At 38.1% G+C, this 10,718-nt stretch overlaps 1 protein-coding gene across 1 annotated transcript; it reads right to left on the bottom strand.

Annotated features, from left to right (window-relative positions):
• Positions 1-2,114: 2,114 nt before the first annotated feature.
• LOC117242366 (zinc finger BED domain-containing protein 1) lies at positions 2,115-4,176 on the bottom strand. Its single transcript, XM_033508964.1, has 2 exons — positions 2,442-4,176; positions 2,115-2,349 (listed from the first exon to the last, which is right to left on the bottom strand). The coding sequence occupies exons 1-2, from the start codon at positions 4,067-4,069 to the stop codon at positions 2,115-2,117; spliced, it is 1,863 nt and encodes a 620-aa protein (XP_033364855.1). The 5' UTR covers positions 4,070-4,176.
• Positions 4,177-10,718: the final 6,542 nt, after the last annotated feature.

Genomic DNA, 10,718 nt, shown 5'->3' with positions numbered 1-10,718 from the left:
TTCAGATCATATTTTCCTCCACTGCAGCCTGTCCTATTGCTATATCGATAATCCTTATTAATCTCTAATTAGCAATCACGGTAGTTAAAATAGTTTCTCTCGTTGTTTATAATCTTCCGCCCGTTTTAGAATGGGAAATAAATTTTATGACAATCAGATGATTATAAAATCGTTGATCAGTGTTTAGATTCCTTTTTCGTTTTAGAAAACCTTTACAAAAAACGTAGTATTTTATGGATCAAGATAATCGGAAATTCGAGAGAGCTATGCGAAGCAATCAATTTTTAACGTTATGCGAAATAGAACCTATTCTTTCCACTTTTGTGTAGTGAACAGTTTTTTTATCGTTTAATCACGATAAATATTTTTTTGGTTTATATCTTGACTATAAATCTGTCGTAGGAAATACATATCAACGGTTCTATATGCGCATGTTCTCGTGCAAAAGCTCATCAAATCGAATGTCGGGTGGAAAACCAAACATCAAGATAATTAAAAGTCGCATTTTTCTTTCTTTATCTAAAATAATTGAGGCTTTCTACAATAATGACGCAACTGCATGTATACAGGTGCTCAGCATTACGGAAACACCGTACATCAACGTCACTTTCGACCGATGCCTTTATAACTTTCGACAATGAATATCGTCCAGCTCATATTGTATGCACGCATCAACGATAAACCTGCGAAATCAGCCTAACTGAATTGTTCATTCTTACGTACTATGTTCAAACTAAATTATGTACACGTTTCTTAAAGAAGCTATATAAAATTTGAAACCGCTAAAAGTTATAAATTAAATAATTAAATGAATATATATACTCGTTTTCGATTTAAGATAAATGAGCTCTTCACAAGCTCGTCTAAGAAAGTATGATTCTGTCATTGGTAACCAACAGAGAAACAATTTTTTTCACAGGCTAAGAAAGCCCAGTTCTCTCTCGAATGTTACGATACATAGGAAAGACCAGAGACTTGTACAAAAAGTGCAAAAAAAAGATTGTCATCAAGGCGTTGAGGCGTGAGAAATGATGGGAAATTGTGGTTAAAGTTAACGACGCGAGTATACACATGCAGCAGCAGGGATTGTAAGACAACCAGAGAATATGCGGGTAGCACGATCATTCCTGCGCAACTTTGAGTACAGCCGATTTTATACCTGTACGAGAGCCAGTTGTCGGTGTCTCGGAACGTGCAGCTGACCGTTTTTCATTGCCACCTGTACAGTTCGTCTTCTTTCGTGTATACTTTTCCGTTTTGTGGTCCCATACGGGTGAATTTTAAGAATCAAAGAGAGAATTGCGTTCATTTGCCGCCCGCAGCCGAATAAATTGCATCTCCAAATTGTTCTGACATCGATATCGTCACTGTTGAATTTTTGCAACATGACCGTTTTCGTTTACTTTTACTGGTTGATTGGATACTTTTCGGTAATCGATCAATGCTTATTTATTTTATTTATATATTTAGAATGATCAACAAAGTACGTCAATTACGAGCTAATTAATTGATAACGTTGAGTGCCGTTTTCATTACTCAAGATCCATCATCTCGCGTTTAATGGTATTCTCAAAAGGAAGATTAATAGGAGCAGGTAGGCGGTTTGAAAAGTGGAAAAATAAAACAGGTGCAACGTACAGTCCGGCAGCTAGACTCGTCTCATCTTCGCTGATTTATCGGCGACCAACAAAGTGTATCCTATACTTCACCTGTTGTCCTGACAGCTAACTTCATCCCTGGGCTACACACTTAAAAATTCTACTTGATAACATACATAAAACAAATTATTTAAATTTATTCAAATTTTCGAGTATTATTAATTTCCTCTTCTAATTAGCTCTTTTAATTTCCTAAATTTATGCGGTAAATTCTTTTAAACTATCGAATATTTTAACGTACATCTTTTAGAATAAGAAATCATATATTATGTATGAAAAAAGTCTTTCGCGCACACGTGATAGATATATCGCAAATTGTTACTTAAATATCGATAAGCTATCAAAAAGTACGAGCTTATCATTCAACCTTTCGATAATAGCATTTCGATGATACCATCGGCAATACGAGGAAGAAATCGTAAGAAAAAGCAAATTTGTATCGCTATTCTATTTATTTTAGTTCAAACCTACTACAGCGAGCATGTTAGTACGTTCGTCTGACAATCGTACTCTTCGATCAAATAACATTTTCTGCAGTTTTGAAAATAAGGGATTGTTAGATACAGAGTATGCAGGTGCGCACAAGTAATCGGCTGCAATTTTTGAAAGGTTTGGAAACATCACGTGTCCCGTAGTACTCCACCATGCGATCGGATCGTCTTTTCTGTTAATTATTTTCAAATTTATGTATCTAGAAAAACAAACGAGAAAAGGTTACAAACGTGTATTGTACCACTAAATCGTAAAAAGCTACACGATTTAATTTCTACGTTTGTATATTACCTTTCCAACTCGTGCCTTGATGGACAATTAATAACACAGTTGTCAGGTTTAACGCCCAATTCCTCAACCCTTTTATCAAACGCCGCCCATAAAATATTTGTTTCCACATTTTCATCGTTCGTTTCCGGACTACCAATCGTAGATTCATCAGAATTAGTGTTTTCATCGTCGGAAACGTTTGATTTCGTCAATATATTCTTCACATTTTCGATACATTTCTCGGAATGAAACGCAACGTCCTTGTATCTAGGATCCAAAAACGTGGCGATGGCGTAGCCGACCGACTCTTCCACGTCCTTAAATCGTGCACAGAAACATGTCAACAAACTGTCACGGAACAACGCGCCATCGGCTGACAAATCATCCATATCTTTTAAAGCAGCCTCTATACCATGAACGATAGGTATTATTTTCGAAATTGTCACGTGAAGATCAGAGAACAATTCTTTCGTCGCTTCGTGCAACGGCCGCAAAACTTTGATTATCTCCGAAATTATATTCCATTCAACTTCCGACACGGATGGTACATCTCCGTCAGGTCTTTCGTATATCTCTGGCGACGTCTCAAAAGTTGCTTCCCATTTAGATAATGCGCCCTTCTCTGCGAAAGCTTTCGATAAAACAGGTTTTAATTCGCACATGTGGTTTAGCATTAAATACGTGGAGATCCAAGAATCGGCCGCATCCCCCCATAAGTTCAACATTTTCGAAGAATTTGCAGCAAATCGCTGCGAAGCCGCAACAGCTTCGTTAATTTTAGAGTCTCGGCACTTATTTATCACGTCAAATACAACTTTCGTGTTTTTCATCGCAATCTGTACTACACGGTTCAACGTGTGACCAAAACAAGTGTTATGCGTGGCGTGCGTCATAGTACAATACGTGTCGTTGTAAGTGACGACGTTTATTTTCGAACAGAATTGCCAGAGTTTACCGATTTCGTCGAGCTCGCGTAATATGGGAAACTTGTCGTCCGTTGATCGAAACGAGATCCTCAATAACTTGTGGTGTTGGACTCTATCGACACAGAAATGGACGCTTGTCGCGAGAATCGAGCCACTGCGCTTCGTATTCTCCTGCGAACTAATCGCAACGTTAACACACGTCGCTTTCGACAAACTTTCCTTGATCTCCGTGCATTTGCGCGCGTACGAGTCTGGCAAGTATTTCGAGATCAAAATACTTCTCTTTGGTATTTTGTATTTTTCGTTCAACGTTCTCACGAAATTTATGAATCCTTTGCCATTGATTATCGAAAACGGAAGCACGTCTTCTGCTATCATTTGTACCAAAGATCGAGTTATCTCGCCTGCTTCTGTGAAATTCGAAGACGATCTTCGCAGCGCATCGGACATTTCTGACGGAATTACCGCTCTGTATTTGGTCTCTGACGAACTGGATGCAGTTGTACGAGCTTGTCCCGCTTCTTTCTTACAACTAGACGAGTTCATCTCGAGAACGTCTTTGTGGTGTGTGCGGAAGTGCGACCACAGATTCGTCGTGTTTTTACAATAAGGCACTATGAGATTGCACTTGTTGCACCTGACGATTGCGTTTAATCCATCGTTTTGGTATGCTATGGAAAAATGCAGCCAAATGGCACTTCTTTTCGCACGAATCTTAGGCATATTCGATCATCGATGGTAAAACTTTGCCGTAAAACTTGTATCTTGAAATCACTAGCGTTAACAGTTCTTGTTAATATATTTGTTGATATAATTTCTGTATCATTAGTTCTCTGTTCTTTCGTTAGAAATGGTATTACTGGCTCGATGCTGCACGCTTAAAACTCTACTACGAAGATGCTACTAAAGATTAGCGATAAGGTATCGGTAACTTATCGATAATATTATTAAGATATCGATAACACGTATAAAAATAAATGGAAAATTTTGTAGCGTATCCACAAATAGGATTTCAACGCAAGATTAAACGAGTTGGAAAGAAACGTTCGAATAAAAACGTAGCATAACTGTTAAATTCATTTTGCGTTATATTTTAAATGATAAAATACGGTTCTTAAGTACTTTGATAGAATTCGTGTTGCTACTTTAGATAAAGATTATTCCTCATAAATTAGATTAGAAGCATGCTACGAGATGAATGCGAAAATAAATAATTCAGAAAAAAATGTAACTTATCATATTTCGTCCTTGCGCTCATCGTTCGTTGTAAATAAACTATAGATATTTATGCATTTACAAGGACTATTAAAACCACGAACATTCACAGAATACAGGAAAATGCAAAAACATACGAAAAATAACCGAAACATAGAACTTTTTATAATATCCAATAGTTGAAACAAATCTCTGTATTTTTTTCATAAAAGTATATATTTTCATAATAAACATCCTCTGTCTAGCTCTGAAATACTTTATCGAATTCTTATCTATTTTTATAAAGACCTACACACGAGTTCTGCCCACGAAATTCGATCAAAGCGCAATACACAACAAGCGGAGACTAATTTTTTCGTTAACCATTCGACGATCTTATCGATCATCTTTTATGAAAGGAGTAATGAATAGTCGTTTAAAGAATAATTAATCGTGAAGGAGATATCGTTGCTTAAACTCAACGTAGTGGCTTGCGTTTAAAAGAAAAGCGATCGCTTAACAATAATGAAGTCGACGAAAGCATAAGATCTCGTATGATCATGCTTACACGAGATTAATGCCGCGACCAAACGACGAAAATGCAATTTCTTCGTACAGCAAATCCCATTCGATCATCGTCAGAAAAGCATCCTTTATCGATTCGATCGCCGATGCGGCCTGTACGAAACTTATACTCACGCACGGCACACGATATAAAGATACGGAGGAACTCAGAAATTGGCGACACAACCCCGATGTGCAGGCAGCAGCACGAGTGTGCCTTGAACTGGGCCAAGTGTATGATAATAAATAATTCGCACGCCTCACTCGATCCGGTTTAACGCAGGCTCGTCCTGTTATAGGTGTATACAGGGTGTTTCAAAAAATTGCTAACAATCGTTCGTTATAGCGCAGCCTATTAAACGTCTATGAAACAGATGCATGGAAACAGAAATTTATTCGCGGGCATTCGTCGTGACACGTATTAATTTACGATTATCTGAATATGAATAGGATATTTGAATCGAGTTAAACGATTTACCCGGTAATTCGTAAAATTCGATTACCAACAATTTTTGTCTCGTTGTTAGTGTCGCGATAAATATTAAAATATATCGTGTACTTGTCGAAAGATAAGATGTTTGTTCAACTAAACAGACGATGCGTCGCTTTCTCATTTTTAATGTTTCCTTCCCGCTGAACCTCAAGCACCCCATATTTTCTCCTTCCTTCTCTGTTCTTTTATTAAAAACTAACACTGTCTCGTAACGTACATAAGTTCGATAATTTCGTACAAACGTTCCGTACAATGTTCGAGGCTGAATTTCAAGACATCGAAGCATAGCTAGCTCAAATAATCCTACCATAAGCTGTTACTTACCTACGCGTATCATCATTTGTCTCCATCGATGTCGCAGCGAATTTTTCTCTCGTTCGTAGGATGCTTCGATCCGCTTTTTAAATACAGACCGAATAAATAATCCTTCGGGCACCTTACGCACGAAACTTCGACAAATAACCTCAAAACTGAGCTCGAAATGTTTCAATGATCGTGTATCAGCGCGCGTAAGTACGCTCTTATGCAGGCGCGTGTACTTGCGTCTCCAGCTGTCCCTTGTTATTTACGTGTCTCGGTTCGAGGAGCAACGACAGCGAACGAAGAGAACGCGAATTCGTTGCTCCGGAACAGGGAGAAAGGAACGAGAACAGTGAAAGAAAGAGGAAGAGAGAGGAAGAGAGAGCACGACAACTTGGTTCCCGCGTGACATTTATCTTTATGCCCGCTCATTTGCGCCCGCTTATGGTCGAGCACGTGCTACCCGGATCGATTGAACGGGGTCCGTGATGCCGCCTATATAAAGTCGAGTCTACACCTGACAAACGAGCTCGAACCAACGTTACAATCGAAAGAACGAACCTGGATAATATTTATTATCCGTTGCTTGACGATACAACGGAGGAACGTATTTTATTAGGTGAAACAATTTGATCTATTTAACAGACAGACCGTATAAACGAAGAACAACCGACAGAGTAGAATCTAGGTAGAAAGCTTCGTTTAATTAATATTATACATTTGTTAACAAGTAGCTTACCTACTTTGCGCACTTCGTGCTTATTTTTCTATATTACCTGCATTCTATGCATTTCGCACATCCCATAAATGCATAGAAATCTAGTCTATGTGTATTTAGCTGGAAACAAATTTTAAGGAAGCTAAAAAGTTGCTCGTCGGTACGGCAAAGGATTATCTTTATTAAGTAGGACAATTTCATCTTTTTGGTTAAGATATTTAGACTAGCGTTTATCGATATGAGTAATCTTTTGCTTTTATCGTTTATGTTTTCCCTGAATAAACTAAAGATCATATTTCGATAGATACGTAATCAATTTGTAGCGACAATACGAAACTCGGGGAAATTTCTTCTTAAAAAAATGCAAAGGGCTGCTCTCGAACATAATACCACGTTATTTCGTTAATTGAATTCGACGACAAGACGTGTAAGTAATAAAAATAATGAAAAAACAAAAACACCTTAAAGAATCGCGAAATAATGATAACTTGAAAAGGACGGTTCCCAAATTGTATCACCTTTATTACGAGTCTGTGAAGTAAGTATATTTCAATTACACGTATATGTGTAGTCCGTGTCATAAATTTTGTGCTTGTCACCCGAAGACACGTCCTGGGAAAAAATCAATGTTAATCGAGTGGCATTAACGCAGATGACGTATTAACGGAGCAATATTAAAATCCGTGTCTCGGGAGAAGAAGAGAACGAGAGAAAAAGAAGGGAAAAAACGGGGAACGGAGGGACATTAGTCCGGGTCGGGTTCCGAAAAGCTGCAATCGGTTCGAGTTTCTGTAATCGGAGTTAAACGCGCCTCCAGGCAGTGCGTTTAAGTCGAAAAACCGCGGTAACACCGACGATACCTCTTAAACCACTTTAATGACGCATCGACGCATCGCGAATTTAAAATTACACTGACGACTTACTCGGTCCGCGCCGATAAAGATCGTTGCCGATGCAAAAACCGGCCTGACTCGGTCGCGCCGACTGATAAACCGCGATAAAACTCGCGTGTGCGCGTGTAGCAACAGTATCGTAGCGCAGCCTAGTTGTTCGTTCATGCACACCGAGCGCAGTGATTGCTGCGATTTCATTACGGACGAAACGTACGATCCGACGATGGATGTCAGCTTGAATCGTGTAACATACAGTGATTGCCGGAAGTACTCGAACGCCAGCATAGAAAAAACGTTTACCATTTTTACGAAAACACGACGTGTTTCCTACTTTCTCCGTACGGGTATAATCTTCAGGTGGAAATAAGAGAAAAACGTTGTATAGAGTCTGACTATAAAAGCTTCGTTACAGAGTTGAAGGCAAATATCGAACGTAGGCTGGATTTAGGTTTATCAACGCGTATTCTGCGGTAAGGAATGCGAACGATAGATCGTATTTACCTTAGTTCTATCGAAATTGTTCAAATGCTTCAACTTTCATTAAAGAATGCCACGTAGATGCGTTGATACACGCTCAACATCGATACAGCGTATAGTATACAGGATGGTTGGTAACTGGTGGTACAAGCGGAAAGGGGGTGATTCTAGGCGAAAAAAGAAGTCGAAAATATGGAATAACAATTTTTCGTTCGAGGCTTTGTTTTCGAGAAAATCGACTTTGAATTTTCGCTCGGTACGCGTGCGGTACGTTATAACGGATCTCACTGTAGATCGTTGTCTCGATGGAAAAATTGAAAAAGAAATTTTTATTCTATATTTTCGACTTCTTTTTCATCCTCTTTCCGCTTGTACCACTCGCAGTTACCAACCACCCTGTAGATATAAATACGAGCAAAGTCTTGCGTGAATCGACTATAGATCATTTGAAACTTTACTAGAAAAGTATAAAAAGAATTCGGAGTGGGAATAGATGGTTACAAATGCGTGGTTACTACGAAAGTTTATTCTCTAAGTTGTATCTATTTCTAGACTTCGTCAGCATGATAAACTAATCAGAAGAATGGGTCTTCTGAAGTTGTTATACTTGCCCTAGGGAAAAAATATAATACTAAAGATCAAACAATTTGTCTAAATTAATGTTTGAAGGTGTTTCCTTGAAAGTAATAAAATATCTAATGGGTTAAGAGGAATTTAACGAAGAGTTCGTAAAATGGCTGTAGCAATCATCGGTGAAGGACTATGAATTCACAGTAGTACGAGTGTATCTTGTGTCAGACATCTAGCGCGGGGCTTATTTCTTCGCTCGAAACGCGTCTTTTTCTTTAAGTTGGTCTCAATGAAAGCTCAACTTTATATTATATATTCTTATATTTTTTTAAACAAACGTTTAAACAATGTACAAAATTCCAGTTAGAAACAATTAATTGCAACTTGTTTGGAAAAAGGAGGAATACAAATTGTTGACGTAAAAAGCATGATATTCGATAATTAGAAATATATTACGTGCAGAAAACCGGTAAAATTTTAATTTATATCTCCTTTTATCAACTGATCGAAAGTATCTTAAAGAAACGTAGCAACTGCCGCGATGGAAATTATAATTACGTATATTCAAGCGACACCTGTTCCACAGTTAAGCAAGTAAACCTTCAGCAAGTAGTATCTTTCATTCTAACTAATATATTTATTATACGATATTTCGATTATTACCAACCTATCAAATACTCAAATATTTCTATCTATCCTTCTGATGTCGACTTCTTTCCCAATAATTCAAATGTTTAGTAAATAATTCTTTCGCAAGCTTTCAAATATTTGCTCACTTTTGAAATACGTGCGCAACGCGTAACGCGGTGTTCGGACGGTATCAAACCGAAAACTAAATCACAAGCTATACATATATATATATATATATATATATATATATATATATATATATCCTTTCGTCAATAATTCGAATAATTAAACTGGCAATACGGTTTTCCCTGAAACGGGAACAACTCGTCTGGCGCAATAAAACAGGCAGAACTTCCGTGAACGCAGCGTGACTGTGTGCAAGCTGCAGAAATAGCAGGCGCGCGATACGATAAAACGATTAAGCGGATCGTCGTGAGTTCGGATGGCAGGTGCCAATAAAAATCGGTTACGTCTTATTACGGTTGACCTAGATTTTAGCCGACTCACAGGCAACCAGCCCTTGTAATCTTAATAAGGTGATCCACACGGTGTAACGGCGGTATATACGGCCCCATTTGTCCCGTTCGTGATGATTGAATAATCTTGCGGCAGAGAATGAGAGCCGATGTTCTCGGAAGCGGAATATCCATAGACACGCGACCGGCTCTTTCCGCTTTCGCTCCAAGCGCATCGATCGCCGTGCTATTTTATTAAGCAGCGGCTTGATACAACCGATACGATGGCCGCGAAACACGGCCAGCTTTCACGATTCGCAGCCAAGATACGGTGTTCGAACATTGTTTACCAGATGCGAACACGAAAACAGTGATTGCGCGTTTCGAGATTCGAAGAGAACATCGTGGACCTTGTTCGCTGTGTAATCTTGTAACTATACGTTTAATGACGTACAGGATGTCTCGGGAAACCAAGTTTGACTACGTTACGAGACAAAGATGGATTTATGGCTATGCGTCATCATTAATTGTTAATACTCGATTTCAACACGACAGAAATAAAAATTTCCATTTATTAATCTGTGATCTGTTTGCTTCTGCTTCGTCTCAATGAACCAATTTCATTCTTTTTTAATTGAAATGTCTTCGATAATTGAAACATCCTCTATTGATATTATCGACTTGGCCTTTTTTATTTTTTGGTACTGTCGAGTCTGTAATTTCGTGTTGTTTCTGAACCTTGAGATTCTTACGGAATCTCAACAGGTAAGTGATTTTAAAATGTAAAAGTAGAAGCTGGTAGTGATTTAATCGCGCAATCTTATTGAATATGTTATGGGTTAATTAACTTCTTAATTTAACTTAATTTCTTAAGATGTTGAATTTTTCGACTGGAAATAAACATTTTTTTCGTGAAATCTTTTTTCATTATTATTTAATTTTGCTCGAGAGCTATACGCGGGAAAGAAGTTTAAATAAAAATAACTGTAGTTGTGCCATCTGTTGTTGAAAAGAGAAAGCGTTGACACGGTTACAACGATTCGGACAGTTCTAACGATACAGTGCTTCTATCTGTTGG

Source organism: Bombus vosnesenskii, unplaced genomic scaffold (genome assembly GCF_011952255.1).
Source record: "Bombus vosnesenskii isolate JDL3184/JDL3185 unplaced genomic scaffold, Bvos_JDL3184-5_v1.1 scf7180000013265, whole genome shotgun sequence".
Taxonomy (NCBI): Eukaryota; Metazoa; Arthropoda; class Insecta; order Hymenoptera; family Apidae; genus Bombus; species Bombus vosnesenskii.
Note: the sequence above shows the minus strand (reverse complement) of the source record. Positions and strands in the feature narration are given on the sequence as shown.

What these genes read in the sequence shown, in the direction of transcription:
- LOC117242366 (XM_033508964.1), bottom strand. Translation starts at nt 4,069, where the DNA reads ATGCCTAAGATTCGTGCGAAAAGAAGTGCCATTTGGCTGCATTTTTCC. An exon ending in TCAAGGCACGAGTTGGAAAG is followed by an intron (nt 2,350 to 2,441) that starts GTAATATACAAA and finishes TTGTTTTTCTAG; the next exon opens with ATACATAAATTTGAAAATAA.